The sequence below is a fragment of the Larus michahellis genome, chromosome 13 (genome assembly GCF_964199755.1).
Source record: "Larus michahellis chromosome 13, bLarMic1.1, whole genome shotgun sequence".
In the NCBI taxonomy this organism is placed as follows: Eukaryota; Metazoa; Chordata; class Aves; order Charadriiformes; family Laridae; genus Larus; species Larus michahellis.
Window position 1 is genome coordinate 9686444 of NC_133908.1, and position 27728 is coordinate 9714171.

General features: G+C 41.3%; 1 protein-coding gene across 3 annotated transcripts in view; it reads left to right on the plus strand.

Annotated features, from left to right (window-relative positions):
* The window catches only part of TMEM132D (transmembrane protein 132D), a 280697-nt gene that overhangs the window by 214835 nt on the left and 38134 nt on the right, over positions 1-27728 (plus strand). For all 3 annotated transcript variants that reach the window (XM_074606267.1, XM_074606266.1, XM_074606268.1), the window contains exon 5: positions 19132-19275. In XM_074606267.1, the coding sequence (XP_074462368.1) occupies positions 19132-19275 (144 nt within the window). The remainder of the gene's footprint in view (positions 1-19131; positions 19276-27728) is intronic.

Genomic DNA, 27728 nt, shown 5'->3' on the forward strand with positions numbered 1-27728 from the left:
GCAGTACTTAATATCCCCAAGCAATTACAGAAGGAATTGAAGGAAAATGAAGAAAGATGAATGAGGATATTGATATTGGTAATTCTGGACATCAGCGACCATCTAGGAAGGAAATGAAGTCCTCCTGTGATACACGGGAAAGGCAGAAGTTCAAATTCCACTCTCTTCTTTGCTGAAGATCAAAGATGGACAGGACATGTCTTGATCCCATTTCCCTGCAAGGGCCCTATTTCAGCCTCCTTAGACCCCTCGGCTAGCAAAGGGAAGGGCTGGGCAATCATGAACCAAGTTCGGAGATGGAAATGTGCTGAGCTGGTGGCGAGCACTTCAGAGGCCGTATCAGTGCTCACGTCTCTCTTCCGATTTCTCTGCAGGCTACTCTTCTGAGGCAGCTTAAACTGATTTACCTGCTCAGTGCCTCCCTGGCCGTCTTGGTCAGGAATCTCCATACCATCGCATCCTGTCTGGTGGCTCAGCTCTCATCAGACCTGAAGTGGTGCCATTTCAGCCAAGTCAGCAGAAAACTAACCCGACAAAACACGCATAACTCTCTGCTGGTTTAGTAGGACCAAATGGTCAGCACAGGGGCTAAGAAGCAGGAGAGCGGGAGGACCATGGCAGCCAGCATTTGCGTTCCCCAGAAAGGTGCGTTGTGTTGCTATTTCACAGTCTAGTAACGTAAAACTCTGATCCTGCTAGCTTCTGCAGCAGAAAGTGCTCCCAGGCTTCAGCTCCGCCTGTTCGCTGCCAGCCATCCTTGGCTTGTGTTTCTCCCTTTCCCAGCAGGGATATCAGATTCACGGCTTCTTGTCTCAATCACAAACCATGAGGTTTTAATCCCTCGTCCTCTGAACTGCCACGGACCTGATGAAATATTCTTGACAGTGTGCTGGGGCTGGAGTCATGAACAAAATGCCCCATCTAACCTCTAGCATGATGCTGCTTAATACAACTGTCACTTTTGCACATTGCAGCACATGGAAATATTTTGTGAGATTCATTCCACTTGCAGGGAAGCAAAACTCAGCTCCAGCATTCATCATGGCCAGCTTTGAGAGACATCCATTTCCAGTATGAACATCCCCTCCTCTTTGAACAGCACTCTCTGAGAGGGCGTTAAAAATGCTACAACTAGATCTAATACAAAGTTCTGGTAGGATGTTACCGGTATTAGTGGGCTTTAAATGCTTTGTCCCTCTGACTTTAATTAGAAATAGATTATATCGGTTCATTGGAAATGAGCTTCTTGCACTGATCTTTGCTTTCACTTTGGTCTGGGTAGGTAGCTTTGCAAACCACCTTTTGTCTAAAGCTGCTGCGTGTCTACTTGTAGTCTTTAGCAATCATAAATATATCTGTTCCTACTTAAAGTCTCTGCACACCCACACACGGCCTGGAGAAGACCAGGTTGATGATGTGAATATAGATTAGATTAGATTTTAAGTATTAACTTCTCTGATGGCAATTTCTGGCCCTCCTGATGAAGTGGTCTGTCGGTTTTGTTTGGGTTATCAGTGGGAGCACTTTGAAAATTGCTCTGGTGCTGAGGAGAGCAAAAGAAAAACATTGTTTTGTGGTAAGCATTTTGAAAGAATGTTTACACCCAGAGCATCAAATTAATTTCCCCAAAGAACAGGCTGAGCTGATCAAAACCAAAAATGATCATTGGTTTTGCACATATTTGAATACAAATAATTTAATTTCCAAAAGTCTGTTAAATGCAGCAGCTCATGATTATTTCCATATTTCCTCAAGCACAACATAATTATTTTCTTAGGCTCCATTTTCTTGTTTTTTGTTAACTATGGAATAAGTTGTAGCATCCTTTGCTCTGGGAGCAGGCAGGTACAGAGGCAGCTCGGTAACTGGGTGGAATCAGGGCACAGCTTGAGACCTGATGGTTCATTGAGGTGCCAACCAGTGGAGGTAGAGCAGCAGCACATCATTCTCGTGTTTTCATTTTTTTTAGCATTTTTCTGCAAAGCTTTTGATTCTCAGTTGAAGTCCTTTGGGAATCCTAATGGAAAAATAGTTGAAAGTTTCAAAATCCCTAGAAATTCTGCCAGATATTTATGCATTCTCAGAAATTCTTTTGCGTTTGTAAGAATTGACTATCACTAGCACCCACGTACTTAGTTTTTCATGTTTTTTTTTTTTTATATGTGCCACATCACAGTAGTTAGTGAATTGCATTACCTAATACCCTAAAAGGCTGGAAAATTATGATCTTTTTGCTGAACACAGGGAATTGAGAGGCTTAGTTGGACTTCATAACTGTTCTTCAGGCCTTTCAGGGGATATGTGGCTGAGGGAGGAGTTAGCATCTAGGTCACCTCTCTTTCTTTTGGTTAGACGCTTGGTAATTGCTGCCCCATTCCTTAAAATTGTTCTGAACCCCATCTGTAAGAGAGGTAGTGTCATAAACAGCAAAATGGACCGGAAAATTCCAGCACATTACATCAGTTACAAAAATGTGAATTCATCCTTCATAAAATCAAAATCTATACCATTTAATTTAATTTGGACCAAAACCCCTTAACATAATCCTAGTTCCTCTGGAAGGCCTAACAAATTAGTATGGAAAACCTTCCAAATTAAGCAGAGACAAATATAATGAACAGAAAAGATGAGGTGCCAGTTGGGTGCGTTTTCTCTGTACAGTTGTCATTTAGCTAGTGGGTCAAACAGGAGAGCGTCCAATACTCTAAGACTTTGTAAAAATGTTAGATAGTGAAAAAAAACGTTTAATTTGATTATAGGTAGCTTTGACAACCTTCTCCACTAAGCCATACCCTAGTTAATAGGAGATTTTATATCTTTCGGAGTCAAAACAGGTATGTATGCATGCTAAAAATGGAGGAAAGCACTTGAAAGACAGCTTTGGGAATTCTGCAGGGACTGCTTAGTTTCTGGCTGGCAGGATGGCAGCCTGTGGCAGAGCGGCTGTGTCGGGTGGTATCAGGCCCATCTGTGTTGTGGAGAGTGACACGTGCCTCTCATGTGAAGCCACCCTGGTCATGCTGCAGAAGTGAAACAAGATGTCAAATGGCAGATGATCATCCCAGACTCAGTTCAGATCCTCATTACTGCCCTGTTGTGACTGGGAGCACAGTGGGGTGTGCTTGACTCCAAGCTAAAAGCAGAGCTCTGGTTCACCCTGCAAGTGGCTCTAGAAATAACAGTGATGGGTGGCAGAGGTGCTACAGTCAGGCTGAGTGGCGGCTGGAGGAAAATGCACAAAATAAAGGAGACTTCAAGGGATTCCTATGTCTACGATGTCTACGACGAAAAAACCATAAAAAGGGTATGGCTTTAAAAATGCAAAATTCCATCTATTTGTCACAGTGTGATAGTTTGCTAGATAGTGGTGCCGACACCTTGCATTTTACATAGTATGTCTCACTCTGTATCCAAACAATGATTTCAAGGGAGGTTGTAAGTACTGTCAATATCCTCTCTCCACAGGCAAATGTGAACCTAATTACAAGGAAGTTAAAGTAGAAAAACTGATATTTTCAAAGCAAGGGTCAAATTCTGATGTGAATGGTTCAAATATGACACCTAAATTCATGTCCACACTCTGAATTATAACGAGCCTATCTGAAGCCCACTGAAAATGCTCAGCACGCGATTCCCAGGCAGCTCACTTGTATTGAATTTTAATGGAGTAAAGCCACTTAATTAGGTCTGTAAATATGGATTTAGGTGAGTAATGGCACACAAGTCTGAAAATGCTGTGGTTTGGTTTGTCTGGTAGTCTTGCAACAAATGGCTGATGCTGCTACAGCCAGGACACAGCCTGGTCAAAAACTCCTCTGCTCCCTAAGACACATAGTCAATAGGTTATTGACATTTTTTATCGTAAGGCCTCTTGCAGGAGAGACTTCTCTCTGGCCAGAGGGAACAAAAATAAAGTCATCATAGACGTATCATTGTATCAATATAATTCATTGTCTCAGCATAATCATAAAGTACTGTAGACATACCTATTCTAGATTTTCATTAGTCAGGAAGAGGGATTAAGTTCTTGCCCCAGTAAAAGACAAAGCTGTATACATATCCTAACTTAAACCATGTCAGTAGTTTCAGTGAAGTAGCGGAAAAACAGGTTAGTAATTATTGAAATGACCAAACAAATTGGCATCAGGTGAGTCACATGAGTAAGAGGAGGTGATGTGAGAGCAGCAGTGCTAAGACAATGGGGTTACTTGACAGACAGCAGTGTTCTGGATACCGAAGACGGTATTTTTGTAGATAGTTATGTCGAATAAATAAGCCTCATATGGAATCTGCTCATATGGTTGTGGAAAAGCAGACTTTAAGGTCTGAGCATCAGAGTTTAATGTGGAGAGAATCTCTAAACAGAGAGTCGACAGTGTTAACAAAGGTAATATTAGATTTGAATGAGAAACTTTGCATGGTTAATTCAAAATCAAATACACAGTTATAATAGAAGTAATTATCCAGGAGTATTAAATCAGTTGCAAGTCCAAGCCCATAAAAGAATTAATCAGGAATAATTTAATATTTGATATTGAGGGCTTATATTTTCCACTAATGCCAAAATCCATTCCATTAACCAATACAATTCTTGAAGTCTATCTATAAAATGAGTCCCTGAAAGCAGGACAATAGCTGAACAACACTGTGGGAAGAAGTTTTAATTCTGCCTTTAAACTACAATTACAGTAAACAGAGTACTGTTTCTGTCTAGAGAATCACACCGGCTAAGGCCAAGGATTTTTCTGATCCATTTCCCCATGTCCAGCAGTGGCTGATAGCAGATGCCATGGGAATGGTAGAAAAGCAAAGCAGGCTGCTTTCAAGGGCGTGTGTTGGGACCCTCGCATGTTTGGGATCTAGAAGTGTGATCTAGTTCTTTCTTCCATTGATTTATTCAGTTGCTCTTTAAATTGCAGTGGAGGTCAATCCATGCAGACATTCCTGTGTTCTGTGGCAATGAATTTCATGATTCAGCTACATTGTGCGTTAAAACACCATCTCTTGTTTGTTTTGAGACCTGCCATCTGATAATTTTCCTCTTTTGTGATGCAAGGCTATGAATCTCCTGTCTCTGCTCCCTTTCGCCAGACAGCTCATGAACCCATGGATCTCTCTCCTAGCCTCTCAGTCATCTTTTTATCTTTCATCAACTTTTTAGCCCTTTTCAGGCCCTTCTCAGTTGACCTAGACATGAACAGCAAATAATCAAGGAGGTTTGAGAGGTAAAGCAAAAAGGAGTATTTGCTTTTTATGAAGAGGGAGTTGAAGCGCTGGGGGCTTTGGGGGAAATTCCTAATGCAGAAAGGCATAAAAGAAACATTGAGCGATGGGGAGGTTGTGGTTACCGTCTAACCACTGATAAGTTACCAACTCAGCTCAAACCAGATCTCACTGAAGTCAGTGCAAGCCACCACACTACTTCTGATTCCTGAAGACGGACTTTTGTTGAACAAAACTGTCATTTTATCACGGCAGGTCAGGAGCTTTGTGCAGCTTTTGGCTGCAGGGGCCCTAGCTTGTAGTAAATTTTGAACAAACAGGAAAACCTAAGCAAATAAAAGCAAAAGTCAGATTATTTCAGTCCCATGTGTCTGGCGGCATCTTGAAGAAAAAACAAGCTTTTATTGCTGTCATCTAAAGATTTTCTTCTTCTTTTTTAACCCAATAAATAAGCTTGTCACGGACCAGCACTGAGCCTACTGCAGCCGTTTTATCAACTTGGCTCCTGCAGGAACAAATGTCTAGAGGCAGACTGTATGGCTGGTAACAAGGTGATAAATGGTCACACCAGGCTGAATGTTGGCATCTGGAGGCAGTTATTTATCAGATAAAGCGCTTTATAAACTATTGATACAAGGCTCCATACCTTCGCCTTCCTTCCTAACTCTAAACTTAACTCTGAACAAGTTCTCTGTAAAAAACTCATTCCTCAAGCATATCTTTCTCAATTTTCAAAATTTGCAAAAAAAGACTAGAACCTTGAGATACTTTTTGTTGCATTTGGTTAAGGTTGTGGAGCATCATATCACAGTAAAATAGAAGATCTGTTAGTCATCAGGTTTAGACTCATTAAAATCGGGGAGAATTTTGCTGTTGAAGTCAGCAGGTACAGTATGAGTCCCAGTCCTTTCTAGATGTCTGACCTCGGAAACAGCCTCCTATGTAATCATCTAACACTACAAATAACGGCATTTATTACCAGCGCAGCCTAGAACTGTTTAGGTTCACAATTTCATAATCATTATAGAGTGACTAGTGCTTAATATATTGCTTTATTCATATGATTTTTTTGCTCATATTTAAAATGAGAGGAAGCTGAAGGAAGAAAAGGAAGCTGTTACTTTTGCACTGACATCAAAAGAATTATTGAATACAGATCTCTATACATCAGATTAGGAAAATACTTCAAATGTCCTGGGTACAAAATATGTAATTTGATGTCAAGTCCAGATTTATTTCCTTGAGAACATTGGACTGACACTAACATAAGTTCTCTACCAATCATTCCAGAAGGATTAGACATTAAACAATTGTTGTAGAACATACAATATAGTCTTAAAGGCATTGAATCTGCAGCATGCATGTTCCCCGGGATATTATTACAAGACTCTTCGTGTCTTTTTTCTAATGGCTTTTGGATTCCCTGCTTTCAGCCTGCCACAGCCAGCTTTACAAGTGTCCAACCGCTCTTTTTCTCTGTTATTAATTTTTTTCTATTGTAAAGCATTTCTGATCGTTCTTCTATCTGTCTAACTGCTTCTTAAGTTTATTGCTTTTCTGTGGTGCTGTTAGGGATTTTATTTCCCTACTGGTATTACTTTTTAACTACTCATGTAAAGCTGTATCAGTTCAGATTCATGCAGAAAAAACAATTTGTCACAAATCTGCAAAGGCTAAATGATCAAAGCAGAGCTTGCGGGCTCACTACTTTCTTTCCCTGCCTACTTCATCAGACCTAAAATATTCTGTCTTCCTTCAGATTCTTGTATTGCCCTGTACTATAGCCTTTATGTATGGCAGAGGAAATAAATGTAAGGGTCAGTTTATTGGCATATCTGCAAGATCAGCAAAGCTGCACCCAGTTATATCTGCAAAGGATCTTGCAGTAGTTGTTGTCACAGGCTAATCACACAGAAAAAGGTCTAAAACAATAGTGCCACTGAAATCCAGGCACCCAAATATCTATATGGACACGGGACTTGAAGCTAGTGAGTTTTTTGGAAATAAAATTTTGGTTGCTGTGTCATATAAAAAAAAAAAGTATCTAAATTTCCTTACCAAGACCAAATGTGAAGACATGGATTTTGGGGCTCCTCAGCTGTAGAGATGGCAGTGTTATAACCAAAGGTGTATATGCACTTACCTTCTTCTGTTCCTAGAAATGCATGTTAATGCCCTTCTCAACACATGGTGTGACACAGAGAATGGATGAGTTTACCCATAGGGGCATGCGGGTACAGCCTCTGCAGCCACCACAGGCAGGGACCAGCATCCTTATTCAGTCACTGTCACGCATTTTTTTCTAAGGACATACTGTGACCCAAATTCCGCCCTGGGCATCATGGTGTCCTCATGAAGGTCATGGTCACATGTCTCAGAGCAGACTTTGGCCCCATTTGCCATATGGGAGGTGAAACATCATATTTTTTCTGAATGTCCCTTTTGTTTATTTTTGTGTTTCTGTTAAAAGTTCAAATGAAGAGCTAATTACTAACCCAGCAGAGCCTGTTGGCTGCAGGCTTCCCCGCTGCTCTGCCGTTAGTCTGCTCATGAATGAATTTTTGGTTTTGAGTCAGGTTTCCAGAGCCCCTGTGATGGTCCCAATTTAGCTCAGGCTGCTTGTCGCTTGACATTGCTAAATATGAATGTGCTACGACAACCACAAGGCAAATCTGTGAGGAAATACTGGAATGGGCAACTTAGTCACCTCTGCTCTGCATAGTGACCAGGAGAGCACGAGTTCTCTTGTTCCTTACAAACCCCTTTATTCTCTTTAGAAATGTGAAAAATGAGTTTGCCCTTGCTCTCTGACTCTGACATGGGAGCTTATATTAATTGCCACATTGGGGCAGATTTCATCCTTGCAAATCTGCTTTTTTCTCATTGTCACTGTATCATTTTCTCCTTGTCTTCTCACCATGCTTTGTACATCATCCATGTTGCTATCAGGATTTTCCATGTGCAGCAGGGGAAAGAAAGGGGATGGCAGAGCTCCAGGGATTGCTCCTGGCTTAGCCAGTGGCTCAGTGCGGAGCTGGGCAGCCCTCCTAACCTTACTGCTTCTCAGCTTTCACCTCTGGGAAACTGCAAGGGGGACAGGAGAACTTTTAAAATCATGTGAAAATCAAGTCAGAGTGGAGGAATGCGTTAGGATTGTTGTTACTGTAGGCAGTGCTAAATGGCTTTCCTCTCTGATAAGTACTTTGTAGACATGGAGGGAACTGAATCTCTCTATATATTTTTAAACACCATATATGCACCTTGATTTACCTGTTTTGCTGGCAGTCTTGTGTGACCTCACAGAGTTAAATCAAAGTTGTCAGAGATGGGAGGAGTGGAGCAAACACGTCTGTTCAAGACTTGCAACATCCTGTAGTCACTATGGCAGAGCTGAATTTTAAAGAGGGTTGTAGAGTAATTAGCTCTGCAAGTGTCATGGGAAAACGCACGGACATGCTGGTGGAAGAGCTGACTGGGAGGCATTAAAGCTGGGAAAATTGTAGGAGATAACAGAGCAGCTTGGTAGGGTGGGACAAAAACGTCACAGGCTTTGACGTGAAAACGAGGTGTCTGCATTGGTGCCTGGGTTATGGAGATCCTTAGGTCCAAAACACTACATGGATGCTGTGGGTTTGGTGCTGGAGCTTAAGGCAGGGCTTGGCAAGCCAGCAGCAGAGGGGATTCCTCTGTGGAGATCGGTAATAAGGAAGGCTGCGTCTGTGCCTCTGCCCGCATCAGTCGGGCTTCAGATGGGTCCATGTAAATGTGTGGCTGATGAAGGAAATGTGAGTCACCAAGGCAAACTCATGGCGATAGTTTGTTATGTGAAAATAATTGAATGTTTTGCAGCATCACAGCAAGGCTTCAAAGTACAAACAAAACTCTGCATAAAGCCCTGGCAGACAGACCTCAGCAGATGCATCATCATGTGTTACAAGATGATACTGAAGTTGTTTTCAGGTGTGAATTTGTTTGTTGATAAAACAATAGAAAAATCTAAACTTACTCAGAAAATAAAACATTTGGATCTCCTTTTGTCCCATCTGTTTTGCATATCTCAGGGGCCTGATTCCCACACAGCCAGACTCTGGTGAAGCCTTTTACAGAAACCTGGTTCCCCAGTAGCATAAGGACACATCATTTGTACCTCTGTGGTTAGCATTTAGGAATACTTTTTTTGAGAAAGTTGATGTAGCTACCGTGATCATTGGCTCGTTTATACATTCCTAATCTATAGTATCAATAATTGCGGTCAGTGCAGAAACAGGCTTTATCCCATGTGTGATTACATGGGAGGGAGAGAACAGCTAATGGAGTAGGAGAGCAGTGTACGTGAGCAGGGAGGTCTCTGCTAAAACTTCAACTAGCAGCTGTGTGCAGCATCCATTGCGATGTTTGCTTTGTGCACCGTATTATACAGAAATTTGCAAAGTCCCATATCCTATAACAAAGTGAAGCAGGACGTTACTTTTCATGTGTTTTCTTTGGGCAGTAACTAACCTTTCCTGGAGAAATTGTGCAGGAGTCCCCCTCCTTCCTGTCCCCTTCCCCTCTTCTCTGCCTCGCACTCCTTTCCACTCCCTGCCTCCCTCCCTTCCCAGCCTCAGCTCTCTCTCAGCTCGTCATTTGCTGGCTGTGACAGTGCAGAAATGTGGTGGTGGCCAGAGCAGACAGTGAGGGCTGGGGCAGGAGGGAGGCCCTGGCCCTGCCTGGTCACCCGCCCCGGGGACAGCAGCGGCCGCAGAGAGGAGCAGAGTGTGCAGTATGCAGATATCATTGCTGTCTGGCTCTGGAAAGCAGAGAATGACAGAAAAAAATCCTGTCAAATTTCTCTGCTGGATATTTTTGCATCCCAAGGGTTGCTCTAATCTGCTCCCTGTTGGGCAGGCCTCAAGGCACGGAGTGGTAGATGGGGAAAGGGTGCCCTGGCTGGGTCCCTTACGACTCCCTTTAGACCCCCGAGTGCATGGGGGTTAGCACAGAGTGGAAGGAGGGAAGGATTCATGTGCAGCTCAGAATACAGCCTGGGAATGACAGCAACAAGCTGTGGAAGAAAGAGAGGGAAAAAAACAAACCGTATTAAACAAGGCCAGCGATTTGTTTTGTGATTTTTAATGCTTCCCTCCATGAAAGCGAAGCTGTTTCAGTCGCTTTGACCCCAGTCATTCTGGCTCTGCTACACATCACACCAAATATTTACTCTGCTAAATTGCATTGCTAGAGTCTCATTGGCATCTTTTCTTTGAAGTGATATCCTAGAGCTTTCATTTTGTTGCTGGAAATCCCTACATCACATCCCATAGTCCACCCCTTACAGAGCCAAAACCCCTGCAGGCGCCAAACTTCTGCATTAGGTTTCCTAACTGCAGGCCTGAGAATCAAAAGAGCCTTCACGCTGGCACATCAATCCGGGAGCTGAGATACTGACCCCATGTGTGAAATTTTGATTGGGTTTAGCTAATTTCGCATGACATGTCCTTACCCGTCTCCCCAGTCTCAGCAATTCAGCAGCATCAGACACAGTATATTCGTGTACCTTAGGCCAGCTCTCCCAGCTCTGTGCTTCTGAAAGGTCTTCCTTTGACAATCGGACGTGCCTTTCCTTCCTGCAATGGTGTTGAAAAGTGCTGGCAGCCTGCTTAGAAAAGCAAAGAAGAAATCCTCCCCAAGTTTGTTTGTTTGTTTGCTTTTAAGAGCAAACCTTGTTGATTATCAGCGAAAGCAGTCTGTCAAGAGACCAAAATCAAGTACGCACACGCAGCTTCGTGGAGTTACAGTTTGGAGCCTGTGAATTAATTAGCAATTTCTCTGAAGAACCACAACCTGACGATTTGCAGACTTCAGAGCTCTCTGACTTTGATAAACAGACAACGTACAGGACAGCTTCCTGGGATCACGATAGTCTACTTAGCACTGCAAACCACCAAAACACCAAAGGAAGACTTGCCAAAAGTAAGCTAACACAATTCCTCAATGTTAGACATTAAAGCGTTAAAGGGACTTTGTCATTTTAAACCTGAGACAAATTAAAATTTGCATTTACTCTAGAGCTAGGAAAAAAGTGAACTCCCATGGGAGGATTTGACTCCTCAGCTTATCTGAGTGTAAAGGAGACGCAGTACAGCTTGGATAGCTTACTTGGTAATGTTACAGACTGTCCCATTGCTAAATAGTGCATTATTCTCTCTAGATAGTTTGCCTGTTTGCTGCCTTCTCCCAGAAATCCTTAGCAGAAAATACAGGCTTAGAATGACACACTTCTGCTCTGTGAAGTCAGTGTTAGGAACGTTAAAACCTTTATCCCAGCAGCCGGGCTGTAAATAGCAGTTAGCACCGAAAACAGAGGCAATGTCCTATCACCCCTGCTTTGTTCTTGCATTTGTTGTGGGCTTGCCATGTTTCACCTTCAAGAAAACTGTTACCCATTGCTAGCTGGTTCAGCAGCTTGACCTCAGATCTGAACTGTGGACCGGACACTGCACGAATACCAAAAGAAAAAAATTAAAAAAAAAATGCCTGGTTTGAGCGACTCCAGTTTAGATGCATGAGGCAGACAAAGGTAAGGAAAAGGGACACAACAGGCAAAGGCATTTTTCTCTCCCTCAGAGAGAGGTGATTTATTTCCTGGCTTTTTCATCACTTAAAGATGTGGAATTGCACCCCGTGGTAACAGGCAGCGTCCCCAAGCCAGGACTGACTGGTCATAACAGCACACAACTGTGAGACAAGGGACTGTCCCGGCCTGAAGGGCAGCCTCGCCTCACGGAGGCAGATACAGTAGCACCTGGATTTTGCTTCTAAAGATGTATTTGTTTCCTTCTTGAGCTTTTTAGTGAACGTCACAGGCTGTGTAAGGAGAGACCTCTCACTGCTGGTCATCTTATTAATGATCCCACTTTTCCTTTGTAACACCCACCTCTTATTTTGCTCTTTCTCTCCCTATTTACTGCACACAGCACTGTGTGTGTGTGTCTCCTACTTAGCTTTTCTCTCCTTCAGACTTAGCAGTGATAGATTCTGTCTACACAGAGATGAAAGTTTGTTAGTAAGAATACAAAATAACTAAAAGGCTTTGCAAAAGTTACCTCTCAGATTAAATATAATTAGGTATTTTTCCTGAATGCCTCGTGCGTGACAGTAGGAGGGGCAGAGTCCCTGTCATCATCCCATGTTACTTTATTTCCTTACAGCACCATCCAGCCACTGGTTGTTCTCTGTTTTGAACTGGAAAATTGTGATTACTGGGCTTTATATGTATATGTGGCTTTGTTTCACTGCTCATCCTTGCCAAATCTGCTCGCTCCGTGAGCATTGGTTCTGCCCCAGTGGAGGGGGCGTGAGAGCATGGCTGGAGGCGAGTCACCCCCGGTGGCATGGCACTCCGAACTTTTCAAGGAATCACAGACTGAAAAAGAAAGAATTAAAAATATATTCAGACATTGATTCTGCCACCCATTTCTTTCTAACCAATGGGTTTGCAATCACATTTTGCCATTAAAAAAATAATAATCCATTTTTCCTTCTCTAGCAGGTGTGTGGAAGACTAGGAGTCAGCAGGTAGATATATCCAGAGAAACATGCCTTTGGGTTTCTGTTTATGCTCCTTTTTAACCCTGTGTCAGCACATCTGATTGTGGAGCTCCTGCCGTACTGAGGAAAAAAGGAAACTGATTAAGTAGCAAGTGCTTAAATTAAATGTGATTAACTTGCTTTTATATCCTTCTTTCTCCCATTCCCAGTGACTTCAGATTTCACTCTGCACAATGAAAGGTGCACACACCTAACCCAACAGCTAACTTTGAACTTCATGGCAGTCTCTTCACATTTTTGCATTCAGGTTTCACCACCATGTCTCATACTTGCAGTATTTCAACTTGTACTTGCAACTCTTCTATTTGTATTAAAGGCCTCGCAAATTATTTTGTGTTATTTCTGGCCACAGTTCCTTAATTCCTTTGGATGCAGAAGAATTGCGGCTAATTTTTCGTATTTTTTTTTTTTTTTGTGCATCCTAAAGGCTTGGAAACCACAGGGCAAATAAAGAAATCAGAATTCTATTTTATCTATTTCAAGCTTTCAGACCAACTACTACAATATTTTAGGACTGAACTCAAGCTGTTTGCAAGCTAAGAGCTGACAATAATGTACTACAACCGGGGAAATTTGCTTTGGAGCATTTTCAGTTCCTCTGCGCCACCGTGTATCTAGCCCCACCAGCTGCTTCTAAAACTTGTACTTCAGCTGCCATAATCTTATCATTAAAGGTGGATTTAAGTTTTAAGAACCAACGGACAAACCTTTGTACTTGCAACCAGAAGCTGGGAGATGACTCTGCATTTAAGGTGCAAGCTCAGCTTTACTCCAGCGCTGGGTACTAATCCGGCATAATCGAGTGTTAGACGGTGTGAACTCGCAGCAGCGCCTTTGGAGAGATGCAGCTCTTTGCTTTATTGTTCAGCTGCTGCTTTCTGACTTTTCAAATCCTTTCTATGTTGTTGTTTTTGTTTCCTATCCTTGCAGTGATAACATGAGGAAAAAAGCTGAATTTGACCACATGCATGAGGATGTCAAGCATTTAGACTTTATTGGTTTAGAAGCTTACTAAATTTAAACAGAAGCATTAACATGGCCTTAGGCTCTCTTGACAGTTATAAACTCTTCCTTGGGGGGATTTCTGTAATGCTTTCTAATCAGCTTAAGGAGTTAATTAAACAGCTGTCACTTAGCTTCTTAATTCTGAGACTTGATGCTAAATAAGATTTGAAATTAGTTATGCATGACTGGAGCACGGATTCTCTGATATAAATAAGATGGCTGCTAGCTGAAGAGGAGGAGGATCTAGGCCTTTTTTAAATAAATAGTGACAAGATTCAAGGTGGTACCCTGGCTTAATGCTCTATAGGCTGATTAATAGAAAAGGAAAAAAAAAAAGAGGAAAATGGAGGATATTAATGAGTGCCAAATGGGGTGGATTTTCAGGCAGCTACTCATTCCCATTTGGTGGCGTGCCCCGGACTTCAGGAGATTTCAGTGATCGTTTTATTCTCTTTCCTAGTGCAGCCTGTATATAGTAAACCTAAAAGCCAAGATACTTATTGAAAACAAAAAGGAACATGCTTGATTTTAAAAGTTAAATATTTAGCCTGCAAAAATATATTCCACTACTATAATAAAAAATGTAACTGGAGATCTGCTGTGCTTATAGAGCATGTATTATAGTGTTGTGAGGACTTTTTAATACTTTTTTCCTTGTGTATTGTTGTAGGACAAGTACTTCTTCTCCTGAAGGGTATGAGCTGCAGATCAGTCCAAGTTATTTTGAGGAAACATGTCTGCAGGTCTTTTTTGAACACAAGCTGGTGCCGTGCTCACTGCTGCTTGCAGTGTTGAGATGTTTGTGAGGGCTAACAGGGATTCGGCATTGAAATGATGTGTTGAATCATGCTAAAATGCTTTTGGAAAAGAGTGCTGACAGGTAGAACTCAACTTTTCTTTGTCACACAAAGCTAAGCATGAGTTAGTCATGTATTTATTTCTTTTTAAAGTCATTATTAATACAAACATTAGGAAATATGTGTGTATACGGAGAGAACTAGGGGAAGAAAAAGAAATGCCTTAAGATTTATGAAGATATTGTTAAAGTCCTTTCATTCACCTCAGGAATTATAAGGCAAGCGATGTCCAAAGGGAAATTGAATTGCAGGGAAGCTACCAATTAAAATTGAAAAAACTAATAGGTTCTTCTGCATTTCTACTTAAATAGATGCTTACTGTGTACAGCCTCTGAATACGTTTCTGCTGGAGGGCTCAATATGCTCAGTTATTTAATACGAATCTCTTCAGTAGGCAAAGAATGCTCACTCCAGAATCTTCTTTAAAAGTATTACTATTTTTTTAACGTGGTAGCAATTTCAGAATAAAGATTACCTGGTCTTCCATTTCCATTACATGGAAAAAATGTTTTTCTCTGATTATTGTTTCATTTTATTATGTGGGGGGTTCAGTGTATGTGAATTCTAGAGATAGGCTACGTAATAGTTAGAGAAAGTTCAGCACCTTTTTAATAGCTGCTCAGGGAATCAACTTTTAGCTATTAGAATATTTGGCTATAGCTTTGCAAACGCATAACTACTCCCATCTTGCAATGCCCTGACATCATATCTGCTATAATCTATGTTAGTTGTGGATAAAGAACATAATATTTCTTCAGAAGATTCCGTTATCACTTAAGCAGCAAAAAGCAACACTTTTAAATTAGTAACTATTTAGATTTATAGCTTTTACGTGCTGAGACTCAGAACTATAAATCTCCGTATAGCTAAATAGGTATCATATTTGTTTCCTCAAAATGAAATAATTTTTATATGCTTTCACCAGGGGAACATTAAGCCCTTTCTAGCCATTAAACAAATGACTGAAGAAGCATTTTACTCTACCCGCACTGTGTAAACTGGTGTAAATGATTATTCTGCCTCTATGTTCAAGAGGGAGATGCAGACCAGGTGCCTAGAGAAGTCATCCTCCAAGTCCATGCATGTAGGGCTACTGAAAACTGCAGAGTATACAGCTCAGTTATTCTAGTGTAGATTCGCACAGCTTCGGACCACTGCCAGTTTGCTTTGCCCTTCTTGTACTTCAGAGAGGTGCTGGGGGGATTTGTTTTCCTGGGACGACATGTAGTTGCTAATAGAAGGTCAGCAAATCGCCACTGACATTTGTATGAACTCCAGGCGTTACTTCTTGCCCCCAGCTCCCTCGTTTCTTTTGCAGAGAGTGGGGACAGAGGTTGTTTTATGACTGTCTAAGAATCAGCAATACTGTCACATGCTGTGCATTGTGCTGATGTGGACTAATCACATTTCTAGAAACAATTTGTTTCTAAAGATAGATCTAGAACATAGATACAGACAAAGCCTACAAAACTTTGAATCTGGGATCTTTGATTTTGGACAAAGACAACATAGGAATTTGCTTCCTTACCTTAGAATTGGGTACAAATACACTCATCTCCTTGGATTTAAGTACTCTCATTAAAGTCGTTGCAATTATTCACACAATTAGGTTAAGTACGGATCTGTCAGGCTGTAGCCTGAGAGGGAAAGCTCTGGGGCAGGACCTGAGACCAAGTTACTGAGCTTTGAAGCCAACTGAGACCCTGGACATGCAGAAATTCCCTGTGGATTAGGTGTGCTATGCACATGCTTTTAGGAGGCAGCTGAGAAGGAAAAGAGGGTAGTGACAGTGAAACAGCCGATGTGCTAAGTAGCCTGGTTTTGCATGCGTTTCCATAAAGTGGCAGGCACCAGGTAGAATATCGAAAGCCAGCACTTTGAAAATTCGGAAACTGGAAAGAAATTCATGAAGCTTGTGAGAATCATTCTCAGTTACTAGCTCTTACCGGGGGAAATTACATTTGCCTCTGGTAAGCGGACCTCATTAATCACACTGTTTCAAAGGCTTGGTTATTAAGCTTCCCTTTGCTTTATAAAATAATTGCAAGGGTCATACTGTAATGTATCAGCCGGAGGAAGAAGGCCATTCCTGCTTGGGGGAGCAGGTCTCTTCAGCTTGGTACAAGGTGCAAGTAGCTAGGCGTGTGGTATGGCCTCTAATAGTCCCAATGAAATGAGATTCATGCCCAAGTGTTTGCAAAATCAGGACCTAATGCCTGGATTCTGTAATTATCGTGGATGCTTAATAGCACTTGTTCTGTCAAGCTGCCCCTGTTTGCAGCTCTGTGGAGCCTATAGGAGAGCGACAAAAGTATCTAAATAAGCTGTGTGCAGTAACTGCTGCAAAGCCCAGATGTGAAAAAAAAAAAAGAATCTGGAAACTTAATTGCAAACCTTTCTGAAATCTCAGTTGCCTGAATAACATATTCTCTAGTGAGAACAAATGTGCGCTCAAGACAGAAGGGCCTTACAGTACAGGCAGATATTCTCACCTTTGTATGAATTATAATTTCAAAATATCTGAAGGGCTTTTGTGCTGAGGGAGGGAGAGGATTTTCTTCTTAAGTTCTCTTCTTGTGAAATCCTATTTCACCCTCCCCTAAAGATCATGGTGAGGATGGGGAAACTTTAGCAAAGCAGCTATCAAAAGACCAGGACGGTTTTGGTTTTTTTTTTCCTTTCTTTCTTTAAATATTGCTTTGAGTCTGAATAAAGTGTCTCTGTTTCTTTAAGTAACAGGAAAAGGTCTTTTTGATCCGTATCCTTTAGGTGAGAGAAATCCCAGCTTCTTCTCTTTAGCCCAAGAGGCAGTAGGGGGAGTCATCATCTTCTGGTAACTTGGTTTCAATCTCCTGCTTTGTTGTCTTCCACAAGTAAAATCAGGTCAGTCTCAGAGCTCATAGCGTGAGCTATTTAGATAATGAGAACCTAGCACCTGGGGGGGGTTTGGAAGCCTTTATTTCACAAGAGCCAGCTAAAATCAAGAGCCTCTTGTTCTACGGGATAGTCTGTGATTCACAGGCACAGTTCCGAAAAGCTCAGAGGCCTTTCCAGGAATGAGCAGTGTCTTGCAATGGGGAGCAGAAGAATTCAGACACCAATTTGTGCTCTCTGTGTATCTTGGTACAAGTCGGTGATATCTGCTGTGCGAGACTGATGTGACACCCAGGTAACCGAGAGTGCTGTTTAGTCTCATGCTCTTCATATAATCAGAACTCAGCGCTTTTAAATTAGACGTGATACATCAAACAGAAGGAATGCATTTTGCAGTAATCATCATCACAACGATGACATACCAGAGGCAGAGCTCATCTTGCTTAAAGAACCCAGGCCCTTCTCAGCATCCTTCCTTTTTTTGGGAGAGAGTAGTTTAGCATAAGCCCCATTAAAAGCTTGTGAACAGTTGTGAACAAGTGCTTGCTCACCAGTACCCAACAAGAGCCAGGATAAGTCCTACAAAACCAGACGAGGGTCTGATTCTCCACAGTCCTGTGGTACATACAGTCATTTATGCAGGACCAGGATGGTGGCACTCTTAAACTGATTCCCTAGGAGGCAGAGCAGGGGAAACCAGATTGTATCTGCCATGACAGACAGTGCCACTAGACCATTTTAGAGGCTGTGAATTGGGAGATGTAGATTGAATCTACCAACATTGCACCCCAAAGAGCAGCCTAAAGCCTGCCTCTAAGACTAGGGTTGTTTCCATACACATGGCCAGCCTGAGTGTCCGACCAAACGTGCAGTCAGGGGCTGTTCTAGAGCACACCCGGCATGCCAGAGGGATTAATGTGCTCTCAGGTGGCTTCTGGAGCAGCTGTTGTCCCTGTGCAGGCTGTCCACAGGCTGGAGGTTAGAAAGTGTGCATATTGCAGAAGACAATCCCCACTGCAGGGACTTGTAAAAGATCACCCAGAGGTTTGGGGCAAAGTGGATTTCTGACTATCCTCAATCCAGACTTGTGCCCTAACAATTATATAGTATTTATTTGGTCTGAATATTGTCAGTATTTCTCCAATAGTGTTATAGAATTTCAGTATTTGTAGAAAACATTTCAGAAAACAGTTTTGTGGGTAAACCAGCAGGACTTAAGACGTTATTTTTATGTGATCAGCAAGACCATTGGCGAGCTCCTCAGGATGGAGATTTTGCTATTTCTGGATGCAAGGTACATCTAGTTTATGTGGTGCAGGGTCATTCCTTGGGTGCTGAGTTGCTCTGACACTTGAGCATTCATGAAATAGCAATTAGGGTATGACAAATACCTTAACAGCTCTGAATCAGAAATGGGAGTTTGGTTCCAGGATTGAAGGGAGGAAATATTTCTTTCCTGCCTGCTGCACTTGGAACAGTGCTTGGCATAGCCATTAGAAATTAAAGCAAAGCTGACTCTAGGTGGTAGTAATGAATTAATGGCAAAATATATTAACTAAAGGGGCTTTTTTTGGTCTCTTAGGAAGCAGAGATCCTGAATACAGCTATTCTCACTGGGAAAACAGTAGCTGTCCCTGTCAAAGTGATCTCTGTGGAAGATGATGGGACTGTGACTGATCTTCTGGAATCTGTGGAGTGCAGATCATCAGATGAAGATGTCATTAAGGTAGGCTCATACTGCTCCATTACACGAAGGCAGAGGACCTGCAAAACAGTGGTGTTCTCTAATGTGACAAGTTCTTTGATCTTCCTAACTGTTCTGCTGCTGGAAGACAAAAGTTTATTATTGCCGTTACGTATAGATTGGTTCAGTGGAGCAATAAAACAAATACAAAATTGCACATCTTCTGTCCTTCGTGTCAAATACTTGAATTGTCTGTCACTTCCCGCTTTTGCAGTATTTTTGGAGTTCAGTCTGCCTTTGCCTTTTGCTTTTCAGCTATATGGGCTGTGTAGGTTCAGAAATGTTGTCAGCTGATGTTCTAGAGAAGGAATTAATTCCTCTGAAGTTGGTTTGCCACATTAGAACAGGAGCTGTATGGCTCAAAGTCTGGGTCTCCTCTTGGTACTGACCCAGTAGTGTATTGCAAAGAACGTTAGCTTTAAATTTGGCATTTTCTTTGGTCCTAATTGCTACTAGGGAGCGTGTTGGAAGGAAGGAAGGAAGCAAGCATGCTGGCCACCAATCATGGACTGGGAAATACTGTATAAGACACTTGACCAGTGGATTTACTCCGTACAACAGCTCTATAAGCCTAAACTTCCTTGAAAGATAAATGGCAGGCAATAATACACTGCTGCTCTTAGTGTCACAGTGTCACCTAGCCAGTGGTGAGGAGAGAGCTTGCAGGAATGCCCTTAAGGGCCTTTTTATTATTGAAATCTGAGAGTCGGACTGGACCCTCAAGAAATTTTCTGCTTCTTGAAGGCTTTCAGCTCGTACCAATATTACTACCAAAAGCTTGTAAGAAGTCCTGCATATTCCCACTCATCTTGGTTAATGGCTAACACACATCATGGTAGTGGAAGGACACGGTCAGCAGTGGTGATTGTGGGAGATCACGGAAAGTATTCCAGCATGGTGACAGAAATGTTGGCTTGTCTACGGCAGCTTTTCTCTTTTCACTAACTCATCTGTGGCTGTCACTTGAGAAGAGGAAATGAGAGACATGGCTACAAATAAAAGTTAAAATTGAATTTTTTTAACATAACCAGCATGTCACAAAATGATTACAAATACTACAGGCCACCCCTCCGGCTGCTGGAAATCACTGTTATCCCATTAACTTTTGTGAACTGCACCATATTGAGGACTCGGCCTTTGTGAAATTTGCCTTAGCCTAAAGCTGACTGGAATGCTAAGCTTTCTCCCTCTTACCTTAGCTCATTTTAATTTGGATTCAAACAGCTGAGAGTAGTGTTTAGCTCCAAAGCAAGCCTCCCTGGGCCCCAGTAGCTGAAAAACATTTTTTGTCTTCATAAGCAAAGATGAACGGTAGGTACTTGGTTGTTGCTGTCGTATGGGAAACTGCTGGGAGTTTGAGACATACCTACAAGTTTAGTAACTTCACGTCACAGAAGGAGTGACAACTTGGAGTAACTGAAGAATAGAGTTAGGCATAGGTTTAAATGATCTTTCTTGAGCTGTCCCTAAACAGATTTTAAATTCTTTTTGTCAAAAAATTGGCATTTTTACACTTACTGGACTTGTTTTAAGTAATTTCTTCATGATAATTTCTTATACGCAAAATGAACCGGAACATTTTCAAAGTCCATAATTGTTTATGTTTCCCTTTTAGAATCTGCTCAGGGTTTCTATTTATCTGAATAGCTACCATGTTGGTATTTTCTGATTTAATGTGTCTTTCTGGCTGTCTTAATAGAGACAATTTTTGCTTTTGCGAAGCCCTTTTGAATCTGGTAGATCTGTCAAATATAGCAAACTGTTGGACTGAATCTAGGGTTAAAAACAGAAAGAAACTATTCCGCGTCCTTGTGTTGTGGAAGTCAACGGACTAAGTCTTCACTCATTAACTCACTCATTATCTAAATTTTTACTTTTTTCAGAGAACTGGAAAAAAAGAATTTGAAAGCAAATATATCATTTGGAAGATATCTTAAAAATGAGTTTTGTTTTCTGAAGGTTTAGTTTAGTAGAATGATTTGGCGTATTCATTGGATATTTGTGTGATGGTTTTGTCTGATATAAATCTGCAACAGTTTGTGGTATACAATATGCTCAGCTCTAACCCTGGCAAAAAGGTTAAATTGGTAGTACTGCTTAAGTGTATATCTATCATTAATTGTAAGTACATGAACATACCAATAAAGGCTCAGGTACTTAATATCATTCATATAAATACCATTGCACAAGGATGCTAATGATGGGCCCTGTGTCAAAACAGGAAATCACTAGCCAGAGATCGAGACATTCTGGGCTTCTGCAAACATCCCCCTATACTCCCTACTCCTCCGCAGTAGGAAGGCAGGTTTCAGCAGCATTAAAATGGGTCACCAGTTTAAAGTCAGCTCTTAATTGAAAACGTGTCTCCGAGTTTCCAGTTTACCTGCTCTGTTTCAGACCAAGCCTTATTCACAGACATCTTATCTAATGAAGATAAAGATATATAATTACTGGCCAGCCTTCAGCATGCAACAGTAATTAGAGTTTCTGTTCTCTGGGCATTAGAGTAGTTGAACATAAAATGGAAGAAAAAGTCTGCTTAAAATGCCCCTTGAAATATAAAGATTAAGATTATATTTCTTTGTGTCTTTACTGTTGCTGTTTTTCAATGCATCTGTCATGTAGTATCTAACAGATTGATTACGTCTTCATGGCTTAGCCTTTATTCCTATTTTTTTGGTGTTGATTAATGATGAGTTTAAATTCATTTTCCTTGCAGAATGAGGATACCTCATTCTTTTAGTTTCAGGGGCTGCATTTATTACTCACTTCTTTCATCTGAGACTTCAAAGAGCTGGACCACATTCTGCACTGACTTGTTTTTTGCCAACCTGCATCTACTTGAACTTGGTTGAATAAGTCAGGAAAAAATGTAGTCCGTTGAAACAATATTTTTATTGAAAAATGATTATCTGAAATAATTTCGTCCACCATGACAGAGTAACCACACCAAAAAATGGAGGCATGTCATAGGCTCTGTTTCACAAATGAGGATTCTGAGCCAGTTCAAAGTGCTATGAAGAAGTTCTGGCCATTGAATTAGATGGTAAAACTCCTATTGACCTCATGGAAAAGAGAGAGACTGGCGAGCAGCCTGTTTTCACTGAGTTGTTACTATGGTTTAAATTCTCTAGATGATCTAAATCAAGAATGAGGAGAGAGGAAAAATCAACACCTTTTAAGCTTTCATTTTGAAAAGGCATTTCCATTTCAAAATGGCCATTTTTTCAAGACTCAACAAAGCCTAAAAGTCTCCAAAGCAACACTTTCCAATACTCTGGGTTTTCAATTTGAGTTAATTGAAAATCTGCATTTTGGTTGCCTTAAAATAAAAACACCTTTAGGTTCATTTTGTTTCATCAGTTAACTAAAAATTCCAATATATTCTCATCGCTGTCCAGAAGCCACTTGCCAGAACATCGTGAATGGTGCCAACACTGGGAACAGGATACAGTTTCTCTGGCCCTTTTTTATATTACACTGTGTATTTTGTAGAGGACTGCATTCCAAATCTGCGTGTTATCCAAAATCATGTGCTTTTCTAAGAAAATGCCTTTAGCTTATTTCCCTCTAGAGCATCTTGTACTTTTCTTAGATCTTAGATCAGGATGCAAACAGGAGGACAGTCATACTAACTTTTGTCTGTGTTACAAGGAAACTCCTGGGGCAGAGGGAGTGCAAGGAGGGTTATTGCTCGTGGTATCCTCTGCACAACCGAGGACTTGCCACAGAGCCGCGGGGCTGTGTCCCTTGGGCAGAGGCCGTGCAGGGTGTTCCAGTGTGGCCTCCTGCTCCGAATTCCCCTTTCCCAAAGCAGCAGCTCTACAACCAGTTCTGGCTGCGGGATGATCCCCTGGCATTTGTGCTTGTCCTCTGCAGGGTCTCATCTTTCTGGCGTTGCGTGAGGAGCAAAGCATTAATGTTTTGTCCCTGCTTGCTCTTCATGAAGCGGCTCTGGTGTTGCAAAGCCAGCCTGCTCCAGCCACAGCTGCGTGGTAGGAAGTTGCTGCTGAGCCAGTGAAGGGTTGGTGGCTGCCTGTATTAGAGGGAATAACAAGGCACTTGGCGATTTGTAAAATATTACTGCAATCTTTCAATAACACTTAGTATGGTTTTATCAGTGGCAAAATTTTAATCAAGTGACAGAATTTACAAAAAAACCCTGAAGCATCAGAGCATTTAAAATAGCCTGAAGCAGACTTTTTTAAAACATTAAACTTTTAACAGCTGTTTCTCCTCTTCTTACACTGGTGCATTTCAGGGAAAAGTTAAATTCTTCACTCCACAGTGGAGTGACAGAGTAAAAAATCAAAGGGAGAAGATAATCAGGACCAGGATTTTATCTGCTCCGTAGTTTAGCATTGGCAGTTCCAGTGCTGCGGATTTCACAACCATATTGCTAGTGGCAGTCCATTTGATATCCTTTTTACAACACATTCTTGGATGCATGTGATTACACAAGTTTTCAGCTCCAGCTTTCAACTGGAAAAGAAAACCCTCACAGCTACAGGTCAAAGGCATGGGCCTCCAAAATGGAGGTACTGCAAAGATACATAAAAATTTTAAATCAAGAGAGTATGAAGAATCACAGTTTACCTGTGATCTTTCGAGTTTAAGCCGAGCTAAGAGTGACTTGATTGAGTCTAACAGCTCACCTCAGTCAAAAGAGGGCAGCCAAGTGTTCACCCTTTCCTCCTGAATTAGAGGGGGGAGAAGGACAGGAGAACGCATCCTGCAGCGGGGGCAAAGCAAAGCGGGAGGGCGGAGGAGTGAGGAGGAGCAAGCCCCTGGCTCAGAAGCAGTGATCTGTTAAGCTAGCTAACCAGGACGTGCAATACCGCATTCAGGTGAAGTTGTCGCATGGGTTTTGTTCACCCAGGGTTCAGAGGACCCAAATAGAAAGACAAAGCAGATGTAATCGGTATAGTTTGTTGAATGATATCAAAGAAAATACTTTCCCATCAGCAAATGTGATTTTGCCTAGATTGAGCATTTGCACAGAATATGGTTGTGTAGGGCTGAATTTTATAATGGGAAAATAAATCTCTGCCTCGAGGGTTGGGTGAAGATCAAGTTCAATCTGCCATGGTTTTCCACAATATAATGTGGTTTTTCTCACCAGCTGAACTGCCTTATTCCATCCCAAATAATTTTGATCTGTCTTGAAACAAACATTTGATTTAAGTCAGCAAATGGATGTTTTTATTTTCTGCGATGTCTAAACATTTCATTTTGATAGAAAATGATGAAATCGTGTCCTGTCATTTCAAGTCAGTTTCAGTATTCCTGACATCAGAATCTTTCTGAACTTTTCACCTTAGGATGAAGCAACTGTGAAAAAGAAAATACTTTTTTCTGATCTGCTCTTGTTACCAGGAGACAGGACAAACTCAGAAAAATGCACTATCAAAAATAAAAGTTGTAATAATAACTGTTGAGTTCAGCCCGTGTGCTGTTAACGTTGGTTATAAAGGGAGCAGGGACAATTTTAATCTCTCGCTGGTATGAAGAGCAGACATGGCAAAGATGAGTTCTGAATGTAGAACTGATACGAGTCCCACATCTCCCAGGAATCATCTGAAACTCACCTAAAGCTGTGGAAGTTACTGGATTTCTCTCTTTTATATTCTGCCAATTCATCATTCTGTTGTGAATCTTGAGAAATAACAAGGTTCTATGGAATTGTTTGCCTTTTTGTAATCATCTGTACTGAAAATCTCCATGCGTCTGGGACAGTTGCTGTTGACTACAATTCCTTTATATTTATGAAAGGCTATAAGCATATAAGATAGAAAAATTCTCTGTAACAGAAAAATGTAAATAATTCCTGAATTGAGACTTCCTCAAAATTCTACAGAAGATACCAAGAAATCTGTCTCTCTGTGCTTAATGGGAAAGAATACGTGTTCTTCTAGAGGCACGGATGATAATTTATTTCTTTCTCTGGGTATTTCTGTTCCTTCATGGGAAGGAATATGTCTATTTCCATAAAAAGAATGAGGCAAAAATCTAAAGAATATCCAAACAGTGATGCCAAAGAGGATCTGAGTGAGAAATTCTTTTGAATAATGAGGCAGGAATCGTGGCTTCCCTTCTTATTAGTTGCTGATCCGAATTGTTTATGAAGAGATGTAGAGTCAGATAGTAGTCAGCTGGTGAAAAGAAAGAAATTATAATGACTGGACTTGCAGAGCAGCTTTTTTTTCACAGGTAGATAATTTCAAGTTTCATATTTTATATTTTGTTGGGTTTTTTTTCCCCTGGAGTTGGAGAAGAGGTTGGAAAAGATAGTTCAGTCTCAGGTTCTGGAAAAGGTAGTTCAGTCTCAGAGCCTGAGTGTTTGCATGAGGTGACTGAGCAGATCTGATCGCTTGCTGAACCCAAAAGATAAATGTCCCTAATGGATGAAACAATTGCTAATGTGCAATTCTGTGACTGTTTAAAACTAACTAACATGGAGCTGCCATCCATGTCTTTCTGCTGGCCATGAGCGCAGCTGAGTGAAAGTGAATCAGTTTAATTTTTTTGGTGAATGAGCTGTCTGCTCAGCTCCCTGCTCCCCGACTGAGTTCATTTCAGATTTTCATGATGCTTGTGCCAGCACTGGGAAAGAAGTGACAGCGTAGTGCGAATCGGTAGCTGAGGGTGAGAGATGGCCAGGAGTGCTTCGTTCTAGCGTATATTCACTTAAATGATGGCATGTGAAATTGTGGCTTTGCACAGGCATTCCCATGCTGCCACATCATTAGGCACCATCCATGTAAAAGGCTTATCCTGGCCCATGTGCCTGCCTGTGAATCCACCCGGTGAAGATGCTCAGGAACTATCATGAAGAAGATCCTCCAAGTGGCTCACCTATTTCTGAGTGTCAGGTTTGTCCAGTGAAAGGTACCCGTGTAGGAATGTCGAAATCACCTTGCCTTTCAAAGGGGATTAGGGACCTTACTTTTTTTAGCTGCTTTCAAAACCCAGCTCATTGTATACTGAATCCCAGTATTGAGAAGTGCTCCATCACCTCAGTGAAAAGAGATCGGTTGATCTCTAGAAAAAATGTGCTGAGGAACTAAGGAACAGACAAGCTGAATAGAAAGGAAAATTCATTCTCTTCTTTCTTCCACTGGGCTAAGGCAGCAGTGCATTACTGAAGCACATGATGTTACACTGATATAAATGAAAGCTAAATTGGGCTCAGATCGTCCAATAGCACCTGTCTCCAAAACAGGAACTTGCATTAATCATTATAAGTTGTGATTCTTTCCCTTAAAAAGTTCCCTTTAGCTTTAAAACTCTTTGTGATCTTCAGTTCTAGTGACTGTCTGCCACTTTCTTTTAAAAGATGTGGTATTTATAGCTCTTCGTGCCTGTTCTAAGCCATCCTCCAGACCATGACACAAACCTGTGTGATGCTTTATTACCGTGCAGTAAAAAGTTAAAATATGCCATATAAATTATTGTCTTCTCAGCCCAATTTAGGATTTTTCCGGACGTATGAGATACAGCATAGCCACTAAATGACTTTGCTTTTGCTTATGATTTGCAGGACTGTCCAGATGTTGTATTAGCTGTGGAAGGGACTGGTCCTATTAAAATAAAAACATACATGACAAGGTATTTTCACCTGATTAAAATATGCTTAGATCCCGTGACTGTATCAGTCCTGTAGTGATTAATATTAGCTGAAGATTAGGCTGGTGATCCAGAGTTAATAGAGAAACTGCTGGTCAGATCAGAAATATCCTGAATATTAGCTATGGGATACTTGGAGAACTCCTAGAGTTATTAGAGGCAATTGGAAGAACAAGGGGCTTATTTAGGACGCGCATATATGAAGGAAAAAAAGAGGCTAAGAGGTTGAAAGGACATAATGAGCCCAGGACTTGTAATCATGTCCAGTTCTCTCTTCTTCATTGGTAATGAAGAAAGGGAGTATGCTCTAGTGGTAAAACCTGGGTTGGGATTTTAGGCATTGCAGATTCTAATAAGGGCTCAGTCTGCATACAGTGTATGACTTTTGATTTTCATTTCATTTGCCTCTGCCTTAATAAGACCGGATAACAATTGGATAACCCATTGGATGGGTTTTCGGATGCTGCATTGAAACGTGCTGGTTATAGTGTGTGCTCTGGCATGTGCTTTCAGCTGTGACTTTTGTGTGCTTTTGTGATCTTTGGCATGTCATTTATTTGATCTGTCTCAGCATAGACACATACAAAATATACATAATGGTTCTGAATTACCTTGACAGATAAAGGGTATTAATGCTAAATCCTTGAAAAATCCTCTGAGATCTTTACATAAAATGTACTATCTAAGCATCATCATTATGATTGTTAATAACATACATAACCCTAACTAGGACAGAGCGCACACTCTTCAGGAAGCACTCCTGTTAATTTTAACTTAATCACAGCACATAAAAATTACTGTCATGATAA